The sequence below is a fragment of the Mastacembelus armatus genome, chromosome 9 (genome assembly GCF_900324485.2).
Source record: "Mastacembelus armatus chromosome 9, fMasArm1.2, whole genome shotgun sequence".
Lineage (NCBI taxonomy): Eukaryota > Metazoa > Chordata > Actinopteri > Synbranchiformes > Mastacembelidae > Mastacembelus > Mastacembelus armatus.
Window position 1 is genome coordinate 17910964 of NC_046641.1, and position 26344 is coordinate 17937307.

A 26344-nucleotide genomic window follows, 5' to 3' on the forward strand; every position below is an offset into this window, starting at 1 on the left:
TACTGCTCCAGAGTGTCAACCTATTAGGTAGCAGAGATCACTGGAAGCATATAAGAATTCATAAAGTCATAATTTACTTATTATCAAATACAAGTATATACATAGACAGTCTGAAAACTTTGACTTTACTCACTACTATTGTAGGTAGCTCATTTGAAGTATCTTGAAGCATCTTGTCTACTAGCTTGCTGCTCTCGGTTGGTGACACCATAATAAAAATGAGATTGTTCAAAAACGGATATCCAAAAACAACAGTGGACTCATTTGAAGAAAGAAAGAAATCCATCTCATCACACAACAAAGGTTTAAAACACCATGAAAATATGAATCTTCTTTGTAGGACTTTATTGGTGGGTTTGCAACTGTGGTGTGACTGTCAGAAAGGAGACTATCTAATAAGAAACATTCAGTTTGCTTTTGCTTTTGTATGTGTTTATAGTGTTAATATGTTTAAAAGTCAAAAATGAACTTTTATGCCAAGAGTCATTAATGTTGTTTTCTTGTCTGAAATAAGGATCTAAAGATAGCGTGTTATTCTTCACAGTGTTAGGCCCTGACAGGAATTAGTGATCTTGGGATATAAAAAAAATGGAACTAAAATTAGCGAAATAAATGATAAAAATAAATTAATGTTTCTTTAATGGTGCAATACTGAACTTCACAGATGGACAATGATGATGGAAGAAAGCCAGGAAACAAGAAATCAGAGTAGTTCATCATATCTTTTATTGCTATGTGCTCCCCATTACAACAAACAGCATCAGTAGTGTACACTCCAATCTACATAAATATGTAGAAAAGTGAATAGAGCTGAGAATGACTGACAGTCATGACAATCGTAATACTTCAATGCACGTATAGCACAGGGGTATTGATACAGTACATGGAGAATCCTATGCAGTTATATCTGTCTGAGGCTCAGGGATTGTCAATGTAACATCTACAACTATCCTATTTATTATTAAAAGCTCTGTATAACATTAGCAGCAATGTTTTATAGGCAGCAAGTAAGAGATATGAACAAAACTGGTGGAAAACGTAAATGTCTAGACATTTCTGACAACTACAAACAGCATAAAAAAACAACTTTACTGGGTTACTGATACTACACTACTTTACATTTATTGGGTAAAATAAGGCATTTGTCAGTTCAGTACAAGTCGCTGTGATGTTACAGCTTTGTTAACAACCTCTACAAAACAGCTGTGAAAAGACAGCTTTCTGACGAGTAAATATCTCAAAGTTGAGCATGTATATTTACATCTAATTGTTTTCCAAAAAACAATGTCATTTCTAGTCTACTGTTTTTTAAAAAGTAGAAATCCATTTAAAGTTGGAAAATGTGGATGAAATGAAAAGGTGATCAGTTTTCAATCATTTATCTGCTGCAGCTTATAGACCAGTCGGCACCACACAGTACTGTACTGTACTAAAAACAAAGCAGAACCCTTTAACTTTCAATAAATATTTATGTACTCAATGCTATATACATGTTCTATACATTGGCACACAGGAGTGAGTGTGAATAGTTGCGAGCTACTTCTGTGCTGAAAACACAAAACTGTGTCTTTGCTATTGCAGTCAGATGCATGGTGGTTGTGAGGAAATCCTTTTTTTAATAAATAGCTTTCTTTTTCCTGAATCTTCTCGCATGATAAACAAAAGGCTTTTAGAAAATCCTTTGGGAAGAAAACATGTTCCACATACACTAAAACTGAATGTGCAGCTTCCTGTGCTTACAATGAGGATTTGTTCCTGCAGACCTTTAATCAGACTGAATGCAAAAGGATACAACAGGCTTAAAACTCCATTAAGCAAGATTGTTGATATAAAAATTCAATCAAATGAGTCTAATGTGAAAGGGCTATCAGTACTGACCCAACCAACAATTAATAACCAGCTCTGAGCATTGCAAGGAATAGTTCAACATTTTGGAAAATATGCTTATTCAGAAAGTCATACCACCATGTTTGCATTTAGCTAAATATAGTTTAGCTTAGCATAAAGCCTGGAAAAATGAGAAAACAGCTGGTTGGCTCTGTCTGATAGTAACAGGGCACAGACATGAGAGTGGTCTCACTCTTCTCATCTAAGTCTCAACAAGAAAACTAAAATGTTGAACCATCCTTTAAAAAATACTGTATCTGCAGTACGTTAAACCGCACCAACATGTAGACTGAATATTTCCCCCTTTAACTCCCTTTGTAATTTTGTTAACTCCAGTGAAAAGGTAAACACAATGAAGAACCATTGTTATTTGAATCAATAATACAGGGTGTTTGAAAGTCCCCTTAGCTTCTTAATATAATACTGAAATTTCCATGACATTTTCAAGTACAGTATTTACAGGAACCTTTATAAATACCCACTGTAGACTGCTGGATATAAAAAAAAAAATCTATACAACTAAAATAATTTTCCTAATGGCTTTCACTGGTACATCTCTGGTCACTTTATCTGTGCACTCAATGTCTGGTGTTTGATTTGTGTATGCAGTGATTCCACAAGTACTGTAAAAAGTCAAGCTTCATATGTAGATTTTTGGCAAGAAAATGGCAGTTTTAGCTCTACTGGATTTAAGATCTTAATCGGAACACATAGCAAACTAAATCTCTCATCCAGCTCAATAGGTCACAGGCTAGGCCTCTGATATGCAGTGTTATTAAAATGCATAACACCTGGGATTTACCTAAAGAATATATTAAATGTTGCTGCTTATGCTTCAGTTCGTACGTTGTAGTTTCTTTGATTTTACTATAAGTGCACCAATACCTGTATCAATTTCTGTACTGACTTCTATCGATGCAAGTCTGCACAGATTTTTCCAGAATGAATCAGGTTTAATATTTGCACCTGTTGACATTTTCTCTCTTGCTGTCTGCTGTGTGTTTGCCAGATGACCTGGTGCAAAACACTCCAGACACCAAGACTGAGCCTGATTCATGACAAGAGCAGAGAAAATACCAATCAACAGGGGAAACGCAAAGACCTTCCTGCATCTGTCACCTCAGCTGTGACAGTGCAAGTGTCAAAGAAACCCAAACAAATCTTCAAGAGTCACTGGATCTTAAGGTTTGATTGGAATCAAGCAATCTTAGTAATATTCTGTATCCCTGAAATTATTCACTGTAAACTAGCAAAACTGTGTTTCATTTCCTTTCAGATCATGAACCCCTTTACTTTGAAATTATTGCAAATTTTAATCTAAATATAAAGCATGGAAGCAAAGAGTGCTGTGTAAGCCCATATACTCACTGCACGATGTCAAAGTGATATTAAAAGTCAATATCAGGGGCAAAAAGGAAAATTCTTAAAGTGAACCAGCACTTTTCTTTTGTTCTCTCTGTTTTTCTTTTTGTGGTGTTTTGGCATGAGAAGACTCAGGATGAAGCTGGATTATCTACCGTACATTAAAAGTCCTTAAGTGAAAAAGTGTCAGCACTTTCATCTTTCCACTTCAGAATATGCTGTAGGCCACCAGCTATCTGTGAAGCTGCTTGACCTGTGACCATCGTTAGATTCTGCCATGGGAGATGGTGTCAGGGCAGGCAGCTTCCTGCCATCGAGACCCACGTCCCGTGGAACCCGCTTTGGTGCTGTAGTGATCTTTGTAGGGATTTTCCGTATCGGAGCAGGGGTGGTGAGGTGTTTTGCAGCATTGGCTGATGTGACAGATGCTTTGGTTGAGCTTTGTTTACCACTGCGAGTGCCATTGGCAGCTACAGAGGCTGTTAATGTCTCTAGCAGCTGGGAGGCTGATCCGAAGCGGACCTGCTCCTCTGTCTCAGCCGCCTCAGAGAACAAAGACAGAGCTCCGCTGCGCTTGCTGCAGGAGTCGCAGCACAGTTTGTTGTAGCCTGGTATAGAGCAGTATCGCGCTAGCACCTCCATTTGACAGAAGATGGATTTATCACCATTACATGGCTCATCTGAAAGTCAAAGGGCACACAGTGTGAACCATGGAAAGAGATCAAAAAGGCTTAATGGATGGGAGTGAATTACAGAGCACTAGGGCCCTGCTTTAATCAGTCTGACAGAAAGTGTTTACACCATCAGGAAACTGTTGCACATTTCAGTCACAGCACATTCAGCAGCAGACCTCAGCAGAATGAACATCATTCTGTTGAAGTTTGTGACCTAGTTTTATACCACTGTAAATGTTAATTCTAGGCAGGTCTGAGTTTTTCCTGTTTCAATCTCATGATAGCATTACCATTACAACCGAGTCATGGAGTCACATGCCTGGCAATGCTTGAAAACCCCAGAGGGTTCCTGAACAGTACTTATGGCTGACTCTATTTCCAGATTCTCAACAACTCTTCTAACCATCAGGCAGCCCAATACACAATATCCATAATCCATTTCCTAAATTTTTCTCTAAGATGGTAGATGATTGCTAAAATTGATCTAAATTTGATTTTATTGTGCAGTAGTCAGAAATCTTTGTCATTCAGATTTTTAGACTTTATTCATTTTTATGATATCCTCAGTATTACCTAATATAGACGCATCCCACAGGTGTATGTTCTGACCACTAATTTTAAACTTCTACTAGAATACCCATAAGTCTTGGCGTTTGTTGCCACAGATTCGAACCACTTTGTTTCAAAATGAAATGTGGAAACACAACAGCTGTAAAAGTGACTTAAACTTAAAGGTTGAATTGAGGGATGCTGCAGGTTGGTTTGATGGATATCAATACCTCTGACTATTCTGCAGAGAACGCTTTAGTGTCATTTCTGTAGGTCATGCAAATGTCTTGAAACCTTGTTGTTTGTAAGTAATCAAAGACAATACACTATTTTTCGGAGGTTGGTGCACATTGTTGAGTAAAAATGCACATGATCTGCATTTACAACTCAAGCAAAATAAAAAAAATAAATGAATGCAGACTCACAATGACACGCTCACTTTGATGAATTACTCAAGCAAGTTTCACATTTCTACCAATTGATTTCAGTGCCAGGTGGAATTGGATAGAAACTAATGGCTGCCTTGAAGGTTGAGGAAAATACAGGGCTTATGAAACCTGTAGGTTTGGCTCCTTTTGGGTGTTTTTGAAAAGCAATGACAAATTAGGTGGGTTTTTTTTTTTTTGGGTCTAGAGAACTTTTTGGATTAAGCAGCATGGCTGATTATTACTGCCTTTGATTCCGAAGGACACAAAATGTGCTGAAATGTTGATTAGTTGAATGAAAAAGAAACTGCAGCTGTGTTGTGACTGCTAGAAGAGGTATTCATTTTCCTTTCTTAATGACTGACACTCTTACCATGGCAGGGTCTTGGTCTGCATGGTCTCACAGTCTCAGGTTTTTCTCCGTTACACTGATCTCCGATGCGACAAGTGACCAGACGCCTCTCCATCCCCTCCCCACAGGTCACAGAGCACTGTGGAGAGTGCAAACACAGACACCCTCATATACAGCAAAACAGCACAATACCTGCTTCCGCACAATGTGTGGAAGCAGGTCACACACACACAGAGGTGAATGTCAGAATAACTCTATGGGTGGTCAAGACGGCCTGATCGCAATCTCCACCTAGAAACAAAACGTCCCACTGTTGACCCAGTGAAAATAAAAAAAAGCAGTGTGAATACTTCTCTTTCTATCTATTAGCCTGAGAACCTACTGCAAAAATGTTTGGGAGCTTGCTTTGCTGTTTGTTGGTTACTTTCAATATATTTCCTTTACATAACAGAGTTCAGTTACATTTGGCTAAAGGGTTTTCTTTATTCTTCCACCACCATACTTGGCTTCTACAGAAGAACAAGTGGATTACAGGCCTGAGTGCTACTTTCATCATATGTTGTAAAACCTTTGTAAAACGACAATTCACTGCACAATTCTCTAAATGTATTTCTATGACAATAGCAACATATATTTATTCATATCTCCATCTGGTGGTGTCAAAATACACACAACAGTATCACGTTGGTGGCAATAACATTTGAGTTTGGTACAAGGATAAGTTGTGTATTACTATTTAAACATATCATTTTGTTATAATGTCACCTATTGCAAATTGCTCTGACTTCTTGTACATGGCTCCTGAGTTTATCTGTATTTGCTGAGTGAAAATGATAAATTTATCATTCAGTTCGTGTGAGTTAGGCTACATCTACAGGAATTTGTCAATGTGGCAGCACATATTCAATCAAAAACATGTCATGTAGCAAATGTGGTGAAGATGGAGTAATCAAATGTGCTCTGGAATAAACTTGATCTCATGCTCCACGTTTCTCAGGGCTGCACTTTTCTCAAAATTTCTACAAAATCGATTTAGTAAGTTTTCTGATAACTAATAGTCAAGCAATTAAAAAAAAGTAAAATTAAATATACAAGACTGAAAACAGACTAGATGACTAGATGATATACAAGTATTTGCTGGATGGTGAAAAAGTGGCTGAACTATTCCCTGCATCAATTCTTATCTCATAAAAAAAAACAATTTAACAAAATTGTACTAGTGTTAGTCTTATAATGTTGTCACTGATGGCCTGAATATGCATACTGTATATACAGAATATGTGTAGAGGAGTTAAAGTATATTTTAACATGTTATGCCAGAATAACTGCTGACATGCAGATTTGCGTTGTCAGATGAGATGTGTCACTATTAAATTAAATATCACAGATTCCTCATTTTTGATGCATAACCTGGTCTATGCTCTTTAAAGTTGTAGCAATACGAAACGAGAGGAAATTAAGAATAATAAAGATTATGTTAAAAATAAAATAATTCAGATGGCTCTGTGACCAAATGACCTAAACTCAGACGAACTGAACTTCTACAGAAAGAAAATCCATCTTTTGAACTAGATCTTGTTAATACTGAACCTCTGACCACGCTCCCATCCTCCACTGGGCAGGACATGGGACTCTGTTACAGGGCCTCCTGCTCTCAGGCTTTTCCCCGCTGCAGTATTTGCTGTGGACGGAGCGGTTGGTGCTGTCGTGGAAGAACTGCACACAGCGAACGGTCCGGATCTGAAAGCCCAGGCTACCACAGGTTTTTGTACAGTGCTCCCATTCCTCTGAGATCCATCTGGACAAATTAAAATGAGTAGATGAAAAGCAGGTTTCATTGTCATGTCATAACACATTTAAGAAAAACAGTGGTTGAAGTAATAGACACTGTTCAGTCATGTAAGAGGTACAATAACTCCCTCTGAAATGTTGAGGAGTATGAACCATAAAATTAAAATGCTAAAGTACCATCCATCCCGTTATTCCTAACCAGGGTCACAGGGATCTGCTGGAGCCTATCCCAGCTCTCTTTGGATGAAAGGCAGGGGTACACCCTGGACAGGTCACCAGTCCATCACAGGGCCACATAGAGACAAACAACCTCACACACTCACACTCACTCCTATGGGCAATTTAGAGTCACCAATCAACCTGACATACATGTTTTTGGATTTACTTGTTGCAGGAGTTGATCAAATATCAAATGCTTCTTTTATTGTGAATGAGCCGTGAATATAATTTTAGTCAGCGGAGTTTTTGGGAATTAATGCATAAATATCAGTGTGTAACTATCAGGACACTTACATGAAATCTCAAAGTCCTTGATCATTGAATCATTTTGTCCCCAGAGCAGGACATATATTTACTACAACCTCAGTGCTGCACAGTGGCATCATTTAATTGTTTTCAATAAATAAAAATTTGAACTCATCTGACAGTCAACAATATGATGGACTATGCAACGTGGACTATTACCTCACACCAACAAATACTGCTGGTTTCATAATTACAGTTATTTAGCCTTTGTCTGGTCCATCTGACTGCAGGGACAGAAGCCAGTGCTGTGCTGTCATATTGGTCTTCATTGTATTTCACTGTGTTGCTCTCTCTCGTGGAAATGATCAGAGAGCTCAGCAGCAGTAGATCTTATCTTTAGGTATCATTATTCCCTTTACAGACACTGAATGGAGAACAGTGGCAATAATTACTATATTATCATATCAATCAAAAGAAAACTTCAAGAATAGATGGGGAAGAGTTGATTGAGCATTGATTGGAGGAGAACTCACAGCTACACTCACTGTGTTCATTCATTGATTTGGACGTCCAAGATATGTAATTTAGATTTTAGCAATGCCAGCAGTATGCTCATAGGAAAAATGTCTCAGCAACTACTGTATGGATTACTGTGAGATTTTGTAAGACGACTGTGTTATGTTTGCTGCTTGGTATCTTAAACCCCCCAGCTATCTCTTGGATAAATTTTCAGGTTTGTAAAAGTTGAGGTTATTTTGTACTTCACTTAGGACTGAACCATGTCTCGGATACAAACCTCTGGGCTAAACCAAAATCTATTGCGGTATTTTCTGTGAATTTAGTCAGTTTGTAAGCTGAATCTGTAAACCACCAACTGCTACAAGTCCCAACATTTTCAGGTGCACTGTGCTTGCTGCTACCAGTGATTGTCCTGCTTTTCATTGTTGCACAGGATCCTTTTTACTCTGAAAGTGTAGGTGAGAATTTTAAAGGGCTAGCTGTCGATACACACACATTAAAACATGGCCAGTATGTCTCAAATTGTGCCATGTAAACTTATGAGAACAACTATTTATACGAATACCTTCAAAATGACTCCATGATTTTGTTTTTCATTTTTCGTATGTAGTTTATGGTTTCTGAAAGCTTTTTCAAACGTGTCAGATTTGTGGGAAATAAACTCTGGGTAATTTAGAAACAAAATGCCTCACAGTATGTGTGGACCTGCCATCACCTCCAGGCTGTTTAGACAATAAATAACCTGAAACCTTTCAGGTTTTTTGTGGCAGCAAAGAATGGAGTATATAATTTAGGAGCAGGCAAGAATTGTTTTGAAAACATCATTGGCTGACTTGGGAAATAAATGCAGAGAATTAGAATGTAGCAGTTAAGTGTTTGCTAACAAAGGCTGAGCGGCCTGAATGCAGACTGCATTTAAACTCCCCGAAATGCCGAGACCCATCAGCAAAGAAGACTCAGGCAGTTTACTTTATTCACAAAGAGGGGAAAGAGGGGATGTGTCTTGGTGTGTTCTCCACTGAAGAGACAAGAAAAACAAACAAACACCAAAAAACAACACACATATCAAACCCAAGCTTAAAAGCATTATTAAAATCTACCTTCCTTAACAGTTATTATAAAAACATGTTAAAAGGAGCCGCAAACTAAATATGAAAATATTAGCTTTTTATTTTACTGCTTTACATCCATCATCTCATTTACTCATAACTTTTTAAAGCACACTTCACCAAATTTCCTCTGACATTTTTTTTAATCTTCTCTGCTCAAGTGTTCTCCAAGATCTTGACCCTGTCTGAGCTAAAGAAAAGACAGACTATGAATGAAGGTAGAGTCTAAAAAACATCAGGCCAGCTATGAAGAAATTCATCTTGCTTTTCAAAGGTCAGCCTCCCTACACTGACCAACTCAGACTACAAACTACAAAGGCTCAAAGAAGTAGAAAAAAAAAAAAAAAACTAGAAAGCTTTGAGAGAGCATTAATCTCCACTGAGGCTGCACAATTCTCTACATGCCCTTTAGAAATTCAGATGTGAAGCTTGGGCTTCAGAAAAATACACATACTGATTGGTTTATTTCACTCATTCCAGTTTGTTTATTCAAGCAAGAGAATATATGACAAATGATCAAAATACCGTCTTTCTTAACGTCAAAAAACTCATCTACTTGTTTGCTTGGCCAGTGGCCTCATGCTCTGTTGACTCATGATGCCACCACAAAAATCAGACAGCGCTAACAAAACCATGCCAACATGTTGATATAATGTGGTCCAGTGCAAGATTGCTAACAATTTTTAATTAGCCCTAAAAGTTCACAACTGGTTTCGGACAAAATCCCTGTGAAGGAAAGTTAAAACTGACCATGGCACTAGATCAGGGGTGTCCAACTCCAAGTCCAAAAAGTTTGTTTTCCAACCCTCCCTATCCTGCCCACTGCTGATTACCTAGATCAGGCGTATTCAGCCAATCAGAAGCTGGAGAAATCTCAGATGAGGTTGGAAGTTGCTGATTCCTGCCACTCTGCCTTGAACAATCCCTCTGATGAAGTTAGGTTTGTTCATTATGATGCATAAGGCATGGTGATTTTTAAGTAAAACCTTTCCTAGGCTAAAACACAGAAAGAGTTCCACCCCTGCAATATCGGCTTTGTTAGTTTAAATGAAGTTTGCTGTGAGCTGAAGTAAAAGCTCCACTGCAGAGACAAGTCACTCAGGACTTAAGAAATAAATACAAACAGCATCAGATCTTAGCAGCTTTAGATCTCTCACCTTTCTCTACTTTCTGTTTAAAGCTGAAAAGAGCAGCTGGGAGATAAACATTAGCTCAGTGCGTGAGGTCTTCAGTGTGTTTGGTTGCGTCATTTCTGAATACTGAATTTAGCTGATAACCCAAAGAAGCTGGGTCGTGCAGCTTTGAGATTAAAACAGATGAGATAAACTTTATTAATCCTTAAAGGCAAATTCAGGTGATGACTGAGTGAAGTCACCTGCCTTTATTTCCTTGTCTTGGTGTTTCACAGATTCTACCGCTAATCAGCTTATATGTATCCTTCTGCCATTTCTCTCACCTGAAGGTTTTTCTGTCATAACCCTGAATTTAGACTCCAACCCCTCAGCCAGCATTTTAATCTCCCCTGAATTTTTTTTTTATCTCACATTTCTGCTGCTGTTTCAAGTGCGGCCACATGCAGGTTGTGTTTTTACACTCATGTTATCTTGCCTCTAACCTGGCTGTCATTTTTTTTTTTTTTGTTATGATGACTTGTCCCGTGACACAAGTTGGATGTATTGATAAAAATTTTCTTGGCAGATGAGATTTAAGGCTACACACTTTGAATAGGTTATTTAGCATCTGAGTCTTAATTTGAAACTAAAGGAAGCAGTAAAACAAACATTAGGAGACAACTACATCCGCAAACGAATGCTCTGAAGCAGAAGCTCGATGCTAAATGTTGAATTATTTGTGAATTTGTTTTTGGTGCAGTTCATGTATGTTTTTTTTTTTATTATTAGCCTTTTTCTAATACATGTTACACTTTACATCTAATCAATACCAGATGTCTGTGTGCCTGATTAGAATTTGATTATTTATTTGAAATGGCTTGGAGAAAAGTTTCTGACTTTCCTTGACAGAGTCAGTTCAGGCCTAAACTTCACTAAAAATCTGTGGAGAGAATTAAAGATGACAGTTCAGGTGCATCCACTCCAATCTGACAGAGCTTGAGAGGATCTGCTAGGAGGAACGGGATAAACTGCCCAAATCCAGGTGTGTAAAGCTTGTAGAAAAAGACTTAAAGCTGTAATTATTCCCAAAGGGGCTTCTACAAAGTCTTGAATTAAAGCACTGATTAACATTTGATGAGATTTCATTTTAATGCATTTTCTAAAATTTCTAAAAGTATGTTCTTATTTTGTCCTCATGGATTATTGAGTGTGGATTGGTGGGCAAGTGTAAATTTTACCCATTTAAACTTATACCACAATAAAGTGAGCACAAAGTGTAGTGGTCCAAATATTTTCTGATGCCACTGGGCAAAGAAATCCAGGACAATAATTAATTTTGTTTCCACATGTTAAAAGACCTACAGTTCGAGCCAAAACATGGAGCTCTTTGACAAAAATTGAAGACATCTAGGACAATGTCAGGACTGGGGTGCAGCTAACAGTTCAACTCTTATTAAAACAAAACTGATTTTTCGGTTGTTTGTTTTCGCTTTTCCCATTAAATAGAAGCTAATTTACTTGCAGCTATGTGTGAGTATGAATCTAATCAACATGTATGAAAGCCAATGTGTTACCGTGTGGGAGGCTGGGAGCTCTGTACTCACTGAGGCTGTGTGCAGTCCTGCAGGTTGCACATTCTGCGGATGGGTTTCGGCTTCTTGCTCGTGTCACAATAACCTCGATGGACCATTTTAGTGTCTCCCTTCTTTCGACAGCCATACTTGGTGTACTGAAACCCTGTGGAATAAATATAATCCCTGTATGATCTATGAAATAGGCAAGGCACAATCATAGACAATGAGTGAAATGACATTTAGCAAATACCCAGACACTAGACAAGATTTAGAATATATATATATATTTTTAGTAGTTTTCTTTGAAGCAGAATTTTGCCAATTCTAGACTGAAATGAAATGCATTTCATCCAAGAAAATGCTGTTATAGCTTTTTCATAAACCACATTTCAGAGACATAAATCGAAAACAAAATCTTATTAAATGCATTTAAAAATATAAAGCTTTAGCTTGAGAAGGCAGCAATTAAAAGCACTTGATCTGTGATACCTATATATTTAAATTCGAACTGATTATTTTACAATATTAATAATATTTATAAACATAAATAGGAGTCATTTCTCTTCCTTCTTGTCCAGGTTGATGATAGATTATCCATTACCTCCAGCACAGGGCTTGGAACAGGGAGACCAGCTCTTCAGAGCCCACTCATACGTGTCCTCCTGGATGACGTTGTTGTTGTTGACAGGCACTGAATCTTCATGGATGATGTACTTGTACATTAAAGTTGACCGTGTTTCATTATCCTTTGGTATAATCTGCAAAACACAGGAAGACATGGAAAAATACACAGCTGAATCATCGTCCATACAGCGTGGAAATTGCAAATCTGTGCAAATAATTGCATTATGATTAAGTTTAAGGCACAGAAGATAAACTGGCTCAAGGTTCAGAGGAAACTATTGCCTGATTTCAATACAGGGTAACATATTGAAGGCAGGATATGTACTCACTGGACAAAAGGAGAGTTCATGTGCAAAATAAGACTGAACCCACCATGACACCAGAAAAACGTCTGCTGCTCTGCGGTTTCTGAGCTTTTCTTTGGATCAGACATGTTACAGGGTTGTTGCTGAGTAGATTAGGGAACTTAACTCTACATGAAAGCTACTGGCAGAAAAAAAAACTGCATGATGGTGGAAACTGAACTTGAAAGAAGAAGCTGGTGAGAACACTGGGTTTAGGGAGTTAGTAGATTGCATCCATTATATAACTATCAATCCCAGCTGACATTAGGTGAGAGGTGGGGACAGATCACCAGTTTATCTCATCAATAATTCAGTGTTGCCTGAAATATTTTACAAGCTAGAAAACTGTATGTAGGCAAATATGTAAATTCAAAGACTTTCATCTAATATTAAATCAATGGTTTGTATTATATATTAAATACAATAATATCATTAGTCATAAAGTGAGAGCAGCTAGTACTGTAAACAGTCTGACGTGACTTAAAGACAACATAATATCACATTTTCTCATAGTCTCAATTTAGCAACTACCTTTAAAGATGTTATTTCCCAAAAAGTGCTAAACTGGAGCTCTAACGAATGCAGTCTCAGTGGACTGTGGCCCTCACAGTGTTTTCATTAGGTGGGTTTGTACTTATGTGTTTTTCTGAGCATTTTCACTTTGCACTTAAAAAACCTGTGTGGAAGCAGAATTTTTGATTTTTTTTTTTTTAAATATCACAAAAAGTGTTTATGCTTGGGGGAGAAGGTGGATCTGCTGCAAAATCTAAATCAACAAAGTTCAATGGAAATAGATTTAGTGCCTTAATCCTGATGAACATGAAGCAAACATCCACTGGAAACTGCGATAGATGAAAACATGACTGTAATCTTCCACAAATTAACACAATTAACACAAATCTCACATTTCCATTATGTTTTCCACTTTGCATTTACTCTTTGAGGTTTGACTGGCACTTTTGTAATTATGTCCCTTGTTGGAATTCTAGGTTTGTTTTTGCTCCAATTTAATAAACTTGAATATTCACACTGTATTTTTCTTTAAAGACTCCACGAGTGTTTGCTTATTCCAGTGTCCAGTTCCTTTCTATTTATCACAGCTCCACAGTCTCACCTCTAAAACACAAAATATGTTTCCATGACATAGTTTAATGTCTGTTCATCATTAATTATCAGAACAAACTGGGACATTAAATTTAACACTGAATAACAGACAGTACAGAATTATGCATGCCTCCTAAATATGATATTTGATCCAATTTTTGGAAAAATTACCTTTTGAAACAGATTTGCTTTGCACTATAGCATTTAGCTTTTATCCTCCACTTGCTGCCAAATTGAGCAGTAATAATTATCTGAAGCAGAAAACACATGTAAAAGCATTTTTTCATCAAAGAGAATCTTATGCTTTAAGAAGACGCCTCTACATCTGCATGTTTCTGAAACACAGGCTATTTGTCTCTTGTCTCTTTTAAATGATTGCTTTTTTTGAAATGTGCTTTTCATTAGAGAACTGCAAATTAACTTCTGTCAGATCTGCTGTTCTCCTCAGTGTGCTTGAAACCAAATGTCTTTCCTGTCATAATAAGCAGACTTCAACTGGCACATGGATCATGTTACTGATGTGAAATTAGAGCTGGTGTCTGTGGGGAAAAACAACAAAAAGGTAATGAGCAAATAAAAGGTGAGACTATGTGCTTGTGTGTGAGTCTGTGTGTTCAACAAGCCCTTAATCGAGGAGAAAATATATTAATGTCATTAAACACTAATGACACAAAGAATATTGTTGTATTTCAGTCCTAAATTCCTCCTACTTTGATGGGTGAGGCTTGTTTGTAAAGTGTGAAGTTACCAAACGCTGACTGCCATATAAGGCTGCCTGCTCGGCTTTGCTCGTGGGAAAGTTTCATTTACAAAATTGCTGCACAACACTGAGGATTTCACATTGTGGAGCTTCAGGCCTGCTGTCAGAAATCAGAAAACCAACAGCTGAGCAGAGTCGGTAGTTGTAGGAGAGTAGCTAGAAGCAATTAGAAAATGTTAATAGTAGATTTGTCAGTGATGTGCCATCTGAGCAAAACTGCTGTGACAGAAATGAAGACTGAATAGTTCAGGTTACGTGAGGTTAGATGGTAAAAATGATCAGTGCTGCATGACTAATGTCCAGCTACTGAAACATAGAAGCTGCTGTGACAAAATATAACAGGAAATGAACAACACATGATGATGATGAGACAGTGAATATTATTATTATTATGGTAGCGTTAGGTTTGTTATATTTTGCATATTAAAGCAATATCTGTGATGTAAAAACATCAGTTATTCAGATGAAACACTCAGATTTTCTTCCCGTTCAGGACTCAGCCTGGACAGAGCTCATTTCAGACACTGAATACATCCATTTTCTGGCTTCATCCGGTTGTTTAAAACTTGTTAAAGCTGTCAGACATACAGTAGATGTTTCTTATTCACTTCATACCTTCATTCAGAAGGTGCCACTCTTGGCAATGACAAGTTAAATAACACTGATACAAAGGAAGAAGAATATTTGCTCTCTTGGCATAGGCAAAGCATTTTGCTGGATATTCATAACATTGTCAAATAATATGATGAATATGAATAAATGATTCGGCATATCAGATAATATTTTTTTTCTTTTTTCCTCCACTTGAAGACAAAAAAACTAGACTGAGCTGATGGGTGAAGAATCTTAACTTCAAACTAACCCATTCACAGTGTTTCCTGGTTAATTAAATCAATATTACATTTGTTGCTCATATAAGGTGATAATTTAGTAATACATTGGTAGTTTTTCAGTATATTTGAGGCTTGGATTAATCATAATTCCTATGCTTCTCTCACTGAGTTCTTAAATGTCTCTTTAAAGCCTCTTTTGAAAGCTTATTCAAGGCGGGAGTTTTTTTTTTTTTGCCAGTTTTCTCCCTTCCTGTTCTAGTTGGGGGGCTGTGGTGGAATGAAGATCTTGAAACTAACTTACGAAGCATTATCACAATCCCAGAGTCCTTTGTTAAAGATATTTTACCTGCACATGGTGGCCACTACTGAAAGATGTCAAAGAATTTCCCTATTTAATAAATCACAAAACTGGATTTTACCAAGTCCATCTTCATCTAAAGAACCTGACTGTTTCCTGTGTGACTAATCTGAACATTGTGGATTTAATCTGAGAGTACCTGATGAAACAGCCTAAACCCACTGAAGAACTGGGGAAAGTTCTCTAAGATCCTTGGAGCATTTTCTTGCTGACTCGACTTTGTACGAAGTGATAAATAAAACATATTATTTGGAAAACATTCTCACTGCACAAATGTACACTAGAATAAGAAATTCTTAAGAGCCTTTTATAGATCTGTCATTAAAGATATACATGTGTCTTTTCTTTGGTTCTAAGCACAGTGCTAAAATATGCTGAATGACAGATCCTTGTAATTTCGCCTCCCAGTACTATCATTATTTATTACCTTACGTGCTGCCTGGGGAGCCTATTGATGATTGTGAGGTCTTTCAGTTTCAAACCTGTGATTAGATGTAACTAAAGTGGCGCAATCATGCTTGGTACAACTAAGGCAGTCTTTTCCTTCAAACCTGGAAAATGTCATCCATGCTTCTCTACCATTTTTTGATTAAAGCAGCTTCACTGTTCTCAGCTGGAGAAATGCCTCCAAAGTCCAGAGAGCTGCTGTGACTCCACTACACTCCAGAAGAAAGATCTGTCTTAGCCCAAAAAGTCAAGGTGCTTATTTAAAAATCCACTATCACATTGTAGCATGCACATGTTTTATTAAATCATCTATTAAGTATTCAGGAAAGCTTTCTAAATTGCCATTCATTTGATTCATTAATGAGTTTCTGTACATTAATTAAAATATAAGTGCCAAGAGAAAATTAAGAGGGGGTTGGGGTTGTGGTGCTTTTCTAACAAGTAGCCCTTTAGACGAATGAAAATAAAGGTTTTAATAGAGGAGGGGTGTAATTACCAAAACCACCACAGGGTCATGCAGGGGTCCGTCAGTGTGCAGAGTCTCCATGTCGTCCTCGATTAAGTACTGCCACTCCACGCCCAAGTCAATGAAGCTCCTGGACCTGACCTCGTCTCCTTTCCCGTTGAGAATGTAATGCCCGGTAGCCTGGTTTTTGATCGCTGTAATCAAACATTATTATCTGGTGTATTCAAACGCATCTATGGGCAAAATCAGTTTCAGTAAAAGATTCTGAAATTACCCACATGTCCTTGCTATGAATCATTTCCTCTGGTGCTCAAGTCTTACACTCTTTTTTAATAATTTAATGATTTAATTATGCAAGAGACCAGATTTTCTTTTAGAAGTAAAAAAATCTATTCATTCAAACATGATTCAAGCCTGACTTATTGCAGCTAACACAAAAAGCAGAATCCCACTCTGCTTTTTTAAAAATGAAGTCTCCTAAGTGCAGTTCAAGCTCCCCTTTATGTCATTTTAACCCAAAGCCACATTCCGAACTGCAGTACATTTTCAAATTATTTGTAATCTTTCATATTTCACTTATAAACTAACTGTTCACTATTTTTACTTTTTGGTTTTAAATACCCTGCATTAAGGGAATCCCATTACCATACCAAAACATAACTCTAATAATGCTAAAAAAATATATATATATATATATATATTTAGTACTTTTTTGTTTTGATAACAATCTTTAGACGTTGTGTTCCTTTCTTTCTTTTTCTTTAAAGAAATCTGCAAATGTAAATATCTTCATTAGTATTTTGAGTGCAACATATTTCTCTTCTTATTTTTGTTCTGTTTTGTGTGCTTTTGATTACATGCACAGATTTTCTGTGCTTGTCTTGAATTTGTAACAGCTCATCAGCTTTGTAATGATCTCTGATAGTACTCAGTGTGCAATCCCTTCTTTTGTTTTCTATAAAAATATTGAGGAAGCATTACCTGCTGCTTGTTTTCATGTCATATGTTACACTATATATTTGGATTGTTTCAATCGGGACCATTAAGTGTTTGCCTTTCTTTCACCTTTCACCTGTTTTATAGTTGTACAGTGTCTGATCTCATTAAGTGAACAATGTTAAAGTTTTAGCCTGGAGCACCAGAAAAACACAGATTTTACCAGATAAATGTCATAAAAATCCCAAATCCTGCTCTTTCTTCTATCTAACTATTGATTGTGTTATGGTACATATGAAATATTGACACTGTCAGAAATGCAGAACTAACAGCAGGCAGCTAAACATTAGTGTTCACAGTGATCCATCAGCATGTCATTTCACAGATAAAGGATGACAGGATGGATGCTGTCACGAAACTACAGCATGTTTATAAGCCAAAGCTGTTCAAACAGTCTCACATCAACAACCATTTGTGTGCTGAAGATGAAGTGATATGATCTGTTTCAGCTCTTTTGCAATGCAGACCTTCTGTTTCTCTTCTGACCCAGAGCCCTGAGCTGCAGGGGTTGGGTCAATATCAAGGCAATTACATCTTAGTGATGTTTCTTAGCGACTGATGCCTTTATCAGTGACATGGTTCAGTTCTCTCATGATGCTCAGAGCCAGCGATCATTTTACAGCTATTACAAATCAAACTCATCAGCCACTGGGCTTTTCTACGTTACAAAAATAGTCAATTACTTTCACAGCTGGCTCGAGAACCCATCTGTGCTATTACGATTATACTCTTGTAATGTTCTACAATCACCATTGCCGTGTTAATGGAGACATTATGGGGAAGAGTATGCGCTCAAAGAATCACAGCATCAGTCATTTGTGCTAAAATGACATACAGTGTGTTTCATTGAAGTGAAAGTGAGGAGAGGAAAAGGAAGGAAGTTAGATGACGTTATTACATTGTGGAGGGGGTGGGGGTGGATTGATCAAAAAGAACTTTCAGCTGTTTTTTTCTTAGAGCATGACTGCAATCACTCCTTAACTGTGACCATATGTTTATTCTTGTAAACATGACAACGAACATCTTTCAATAACAGTAACAAGGCACTTATTCCAACCCAAACCACTTTGTTGCACATTCCCTAACTGTTAAATAGATTTATTTCCCGGTGGAGATTTGCAACAGGAAGCAGCACACAAATGATGCTGCTCTACCAATGGTCAGATCAGAAAATGCTCCCCTGCAGGGCACGGCCAAATGATGGACTTCAATGTGGAGATGATAAAGAATCAGAGGTTACATTTCCGAGCAGGATGTGGATATATTTTCTGATGATGCTCTAGTTTATAGTTGGAATGTTTACTCTGACATAATTCTGAAATAAAAATCACACTACAGCTGGTGATACAGGGTTGCCACTAATAATAGTTATACTGTATTTTACAGAGTCAAAATCCTTAATGTTTGACAACCACAAACAAACTGCTCCCTGTACATAAGATGTGCATCATTTAATAAGTGCTTATCACAGCCAATGTCAGTGTTACCGGTTATTACAGTTTGTCATATAAGGCTTAGGATAGCTGGACTGATAAAGTGCTCTGAGTCATACAGAGGAAGCTTGAGAAGTCTTCACGTCACTGTGTTTATTTAGACCACACCAGTGTGTCATTTTAAGGAAAAGATACAGAAATTCTTTTTTCACCTAAACCCACAATCCCACAATTTATCCCACTTATAAGTATAGCCTTATGCAGTATATTTCATAATAAACAAAGAGAATTTCTGCTTTACGTCCATGGCTCTATGCATAAAAACACATTTCTTGTTTACTTAAAAGTACACCTGTCAATTATTTAATGCAAGAATCTAATGTATAGTCTAATGTATATATGTTATGAGTGTTTTCTACAGAGTTGTGTCTTCATTGGGAACCAAACAAGCTCCCCAGGGGAGGGTGCACTAGAATAAATAGAAATAATGGCATGCTGGAGCTCAATCTCCACTGATGAGGTGACTGCTTCGATAATAACAAGGTGTGGAACTTAAGTTTCATTAAACATTTAATGGGCATCGATGCCTTGGAATGAAGGACTGCTCAAAGAAGTTAAGACTGTTTTTGAAAGTTCAAGCTTATTTAATGAAACAAATTAGGAGGTATTTCAAAACCTTCATTAACACTAGGAAGTCAGTTTAAGAGTGAGGTTATGACTATTACTAGTTATATTGTTTTTTTGCATGAAGTTTAACACCTGACAAAACTATTTTGTCCAGTTATTGAGAGATAATCTTACATTTAAAGCATCTGGCAGGAAACAGTGTCTAACAGCATCTGTGCAGTTTGGTAAAATGGGCTATAAATGTGCTAAATATTTCCTATGAAGTGCTTAAACATTTCACAGGTTCAACATTATGAATGTGCATGGATGAAACGGATGAAAATGCAGGACATTCCTGGTTTTAGTGCCGTTAGTAGACACAATACTTTCCTTTTACATCAGCCTCCTCATCATATACACAATATAAATCGGTGTGTCTCCAGTACATGCCAATCAACAATGAAATTGCTTGAATGTCTGCGACTGACTGACTGATTGGAGACTGAGCTGGAAAACTTCCTCCTGCCTGTCAAACATTATCAGCTCAGAGGGAGGCAAATTGAGGGCAATGACCAATTAATCAAAGGATGAGACGGAGTCATTTTCAGCCTAATCAGCAGGGGTCGGCACACTGCGCAGACACAAAAAAACTTTCATTCATCCATATATGACAAATGCCACTATAAAAGTAAATTTATATACCATAGAAAAACTACTTTTTCTAACATGCACTTCCTGTCTATCAAAAAAACAAGATTTAGCCTGTCATTAATCTCAGTTCAGGAATTGGTTCGCCCACTGTGTGCGAGCCAAGATGCTAATATGTGAGAGTTTAGGCTAACAACAACTTTCTTTTGCTCTATTTTGATTTGGAGATGTTTACGTTCCAGTAACTCCAGGGAAATTTGTTAGGTTACTGCTTATTACATCTAGCAAACTTTTTGTTGATCCAGATATGGTTATAAGTCTGCCTTTATTATGACACAGGATCACAAAAATGGGGGAGACGGACAGAGAGGGGGGAGACCTGCCAGAAATGGGGAACTAGCTCGCCTAAGAATCAGCCTCAGCAAAGTCTTCCAACAGCCAATATTAGCTTTTAGACTCAGGGTGAGAGGAGTAGTAGACCACAAGCATCCTGATCTACAGCTGTGAGCTCCCACTCCTCACTTTGCCATCTCTGGTTGGTTAGAAAAACAAGGTTTGATCAAAAACATTAGCCAGAAATATCTCACTGCTGCCAGGCAGTGTGTCTGAGTGACTTAAACCTTTGACAGCACCTCTCCATTTGTTGGTTTGTTTGTTACAAATCACTGTTTTCAGGGCCTGACACTGCCACAATTCATGTTTGGTTAGAGTCAGCCACCAAAAAAACTGGTTAGGCTTAGGGAAAAATCATGGTTTGGGTTGAAATGGTGACTATTAAGGTTAGGAAAACCTTTGTCATTAATTAATTCGACTATCAACAGAAAATCAGTGTTTGTTAATCTGTTCAGTCATTTTGCAAGTAAAAAACAAAACATTTCACGTGAGATCAAATGTGAGATCTGATGTTTGTCTTTGTCATAATATTCTATTTAGTTGAATATCTTAATCTTATCTTTTCTGACGTTTTATAGACAACAGACACATCCATGAAATGAGAAACTAATCAAGAGATAAAATCCTAATTTGTATAAGGTTGGGTAATGACCACAGTAAAATAAACCAACAAGCAGGAAGCAGAAAGGAAACAGTGGCCTCCCATGTCAAAGTCTGACTTTTTGTTGGCCTATCACTCCTCCCTCCTTTGCTCTAACAAAGAACAGACATATTTCCTACAGCTAGAGGTTTTTGTCACTTCAACATAAACACACTGTATGTCCATATTGGGCATGTGCACAAACAGCTGATGTTTTTCTGCTGTACATACAGATCCCAGCTGTTTTCTCTGTGCTGCTTCTGGAAATGTTCACGACAGTCCTGCAGAGGTGCCCACTGCGAACTTCAATATATTTCATACTGACTTATTACATGCTTTATTTATCCTGGTTTGGTCCTCTGCATATGCTTAATTATGACTGTGAATGAGCGTAGTCAAATATATTGCATCACCTAATACCACACACTGACATTTTTGCAGTAGACCGAGGACCCACTAATGTAGGAGCGTTTTTCATTATAATATATAATAAATGTCCATTTTTCTCAGCGTCGGAGGTGACAAGGAATAATTTATGCAGACTCTATAATGTATGATTTTATACTACATGCTCCCATTATACTACATGTTCCCATTAGTCGTCCAAACATGAGACAATGTTGAGCTATATCCAGGCATCCTCTGATTCTGTATGTTTGTGCTGTGAAGACACACTTACCAAGATTTTGAGGGGAGGCCTCATGTTCTTGGATGATCACATGTCTAGCTCCAGGAGGAATGAGAAACATCTTAAGGTAACCTTTGCCAAGTTTGCAGCAGCAGCAGCAGAAGCAGAATGGGGTTAGGAAAGATAAGACAGAGACAGGTATGTTAAGCAGATATAGAAACTAAGTTTGTTTGCAGAGGTGGACACTGCCTTGTGTTTCAGAAGTTTTGTTCACTTTGCTCTACAAAGTTGTTTGAAGAAGTGCGAGGGAAAATAGAAAGTGCTACGCTCCCTCTTGTTGTAGAAGCCTGTGGAAGTTTTATTGAAACAGGACATAAGAGTTCATTCATATCCATCTGTCCTCAAAAGACGCAGAAATATCAATATCGTCTTGTAGTGCTGTTATACAACATCTGCTCATGAAAGGAAGTACTTTGACTTCCCTTCCTTTGTGTTCTGGTTTATTATTGATCATTGTGATGATGTGGATACAGGATGTGAATGAAAAGAGCCTGGAGCCATGTTTCAATAAGGCATGACAGGTAATTTCAACTACAGGGCAGCAAAGTCACCTTCTCTCAGGCAGGTCCACAACTTACAAACCTACTGACTCACCAAGCACATTTCTAGAGTCTTCTGTTTCATTTAAAAACACATTTCGAGCTCCTTTGGGCAAAAAGAAGGCTCCTCTGGTCTTCCCTTCAAAATGAAATCAATCAGTTAGTGTTGCAGGTTTATTCTCCTCTACATTTCATGTCTCACGGTTTCTCAGCAAAAATCTCCTACAGTGAAAACACATGTAATTAGCAAAGCAGGGACCAGAGGAATTCATATCCGATGAGGAGGCAAACTACTTTTGCTGGCAGGGTGGCACTTGCCAATCACCAGGACTGAACTGCAGCGGTGTAATTATTTGTCCTTTCATTCAGCAGGTGGGTCCAGCATTCTGGGCCTGCTGTTGCAGACACAGCAGTGTCGCTGAAGTGATTATGAACGCAACTGGTGTGCTTTTGCAGAATTCAGAGAAGGTTCAAACAAAGTGCAGAGCAACGGTGCAGCTCACTCTACTGTATGTTAAAGACACAAATCAACAATCTAACGTCGGGGACAATTATAGAAAATGTTGCACACAAACTGGCTGGATCTGTGGGTGTAGGTGCTGAGCTGAACTCAACACCAGCATTTGGTTTAATGAATCAGCTGCTACATGACTAAAAACATCCTGCCTCCAAAGCTCTGCACGCTTGTTAAATGTGACATTTTTATCTACACAAAACTTTAAAGTTAGCTTGCTAGGCACAAGTATGAAAAATAACTTGTCACAGAGCTTTACAGGCTTAACTGTGACTTAAGTGACAGACTTGATCAGTTAATTAGTAACAAGGAACAGGAGCAACAGCAGGTTATAACACTTGTGTCTATGTTGTCTATGTTAGGCATCCATCGGCACTACAAACAGAAAAGCAAATGTTAGATAGGAGGTTATGAGGGATTCGGTAACAATGGATACTTGCATATTGTGTTTTCCAACAAAGGGGTTTCTTTTTGGGCTCTCTTGCTTAAGTGTTTACCTGTTAAAAACAGTGGGTGGTTAAATGACAGAGTGAGATGTTAAGAAAAAAAAAATAAAGAATGATTATGGTTTCAACTAAATGGTTTAATGAAGCCGCTACGCTGACGTCTCAGAATTCATTTTCCTCATAAGCTCTATGTTAACTTCATGATGTCACCTGGCCTAGCTAAAAATGTGATTATGTATTATTTGAGAAGGTTTTAGAAGGCATCATGAAACCGTTTGGGTAAAGGTGCTAGTTAAGTTATTCTCTTGAAGGTTAATGTGAAGGCAGAAAAAAAAGAAATGAGCCACTCCACTCTGCAGCTCATGTGGCTGGAGAGTGGAGAGATAACCTGCAGGAAGCAACTTGAATTATACATTTCACAAACGTTCATAGAAAAGATTTGCACAAATGTTTAATCTACTTACAAAAAAACTGACCTACACTAATAAATAACTAAAAGTGGGACTTTGCTAATTAATATATGTTATTATCCAAATGACCGTTTGGAGCGATGGCTGTCAGATCAGCACACCTTCATGTGCCTCTGGACCTGCTCTGTAGGTCTCTTTATTCTGGGTTTGTAGCCTTAAAATAAGTGTGAAGTCACACACATCTATCAAGTATAAATATCTATTGGTATATGTCCCTATTGTTTCATCTTCCATGCCAATTTTATAGGGCACCACGCTGTTAACCTGTGCTGTTCTATGTATAAAGGTTGACTCTGGCGGCAGCCCTGCAAGTAAAACTACACCTGTTCAATAAACACAGTTAATCATCACATCATGAACTGTCACTGTAATATATTCTCTGTACCAACAGCATTTACAGTAGTCTGCTCTTCATACTACTCAAAGACCATGAATGTCATAGCCAATAAAATTGCCAAATATTTTCTGTAGCTCCTTCACTTCCACATGCACATATTATTTTTTTTTTTAGGTGTACCAATGCTACCTCACTAAATTATGAATTTGAACATGACAAAATGATAGCTGTCATAAATTAGTATTTTAGCATTGTCATTTTGAGCATCTATACTATACAATAGTAATCTGGACCTTTGTCATGTAGTCATGCATAAACAAAGGTAAAAACTGAAAGTGATAAATAGCTCTTGAATTTTCTGATGCCACTTCAAAGGTCAGAAATGAACCGTCAAGCTCATGCTTTCTTAGAATCAGCACACACCACAGTGTGTGGAGAAAATGGCACTGCAGCAAGAAATCCCATGCCAGCTTCCTTCGTCATTTGAAATGGCCACTGCTGAGGCAAGAAATGTGGTTCCTGGCTTTATTTTTGCAACAGTGATGTTCATACGCTTAAAAACTGTGTCTGTAAAACTGCAATAATATTTACTCTTTTAAAATTAATATTGCAAATCATATACTGGTGTTCAGTATATCCACCTCCAGCATCCCACAAAGGCAAAGGAGTGACATTAATGAAATCATAATCTTTTTACAATTTACCACTAAGAACGCTCATGTGCAGCACTCAGAATGAATGTGTTCACGAGGTTACTACAGTATTTGTTCCCGGCTGTATGACTGCTCTGCAGAATCACTGTCAGTTGTTTCAGAAAAATGAGGGAAGTGATTTCTTGTTTGAGTCCAGCTGCACATCAGTGAGCAATTCACTGCACAAATCTGAGATATGAAATGACAAACAATGGGACATACGCTGGAAAATTGTGTCCTGTACATGCTCTGACCCATCACTTGACCCTTTTTGCAGTATGACCAGTTTCTCCTAGTACTGTACAAGAAGGGGGATTTGCCATTTTTTGGTTCATTTCAGGCCTGATGACTGTGAGTCAAAGCTAGTTTTGTTTTCAAAAATCAGATTTTGTGAGCAGGGTTGGCATGAAGGTCTCAAACAAGAACCTGTACAAAGGTCATAAAAATAAACAGCAACCAAATAAAATTATAAAATGAATACTGAAGTGTAGTTTCTCCTAGTATGTTGAATCTGGGTGGCTAATCAAGAGCTATTTTAAAGCGCTAGCCACTTTTTTAATCAGTGCTGAAACGAATGCATGCTCTCATCAGAGTGACGGAGGCGGTGAAAAACTGCACTCCAAATTTAGTTCCATCAAACTAGGACCCTTTGAATAAGATGCTTATATTTTATTCCAGATATTTACAGCAGTAATTGCTTAGATCCTATTGGGGGTGTATATCACATGCAGAGGATACAGTGTCCGTTTCCTTTAAATTACAGTAGGGAATGCATGAGTAAGAACTGACTTTAAAGATAAATTTCTCTGTAACTATACAGACTCATAATTAGGATGTTTATACTTCTGACTGGTTCATTAAGATTATATACTGTATCATGGCACCTCAAACACAGTTAAAGGCAGCAATTTTTGAGAGACTCTCTGGGAAATGATATGACCTATAAGGCTAAGGTACCTGAAGGCTTAGCTGAGCTGACACTACAGATAGTGGGCTAAGCTGCTCTCATGTTCACTGCTAGTTTACCACTTGCTGTGACAGCTACCCTCACAGTGATGCTGCAGACCAGATTTAAAGATTATTTTGGGGATTGAGAGCTACACACAGGGTCTGGGAAATACTGCAATATGATTTCCTATATATCTACACAGTGTCAAACTATTTGGCTGATCAGTTGGAGCAATGTG

The 26344-nt window shown here is 37.7% G+C and overlaps 1 protein-coding gene across 1 annotated transcript in view; it reads right to left on the reverse strand.

Annotated features, from left to right (window-relative positions):
- Nucleotides 1-703: 703 nt before the first annotated feature.
- The window catches only part of adamts3 (ADAM metallopeptidase with thrombospondin type 1 motif, 3), a 98121-nt gene continuing 72480 nt past the window's right edge, over nucleotides 704-26344 (reverse strand). The window contains exons 16-22 of the mRNA XM_026321908.1: nucleotides 22151-22231; nucleotides 16786-16949; nucleotides 12421-12577; nucleotides 11850-11982; nucleotides 6840-7047; nucleotides 5271-5388; nucleotides 704-3929 (exon numbers count right to left, since the gene is read on the reverse strand). Coding sequence (XP_026177693.1) covers nucleotides 3445-3929; nucleotides 5271-5388; nucleotides 6840-7047; nucleotides 11850-11982; nucleotides 12421-12577; nucleotides 16786-16949; nucleotides 22151-22231 — 1346 coding nt within the window. The 3' untranslated portion in view covers nucleotides 704-3444. The remainder of the gene's footprint in view (nucleotides 3930-5270; nucleotides 5389-6839; nucleotides 7048-11849; nucleotides 11983-12420; nucleotides 12578-16785; nucleotides 16950-22150; nucleotides 22232-26344) is intronic.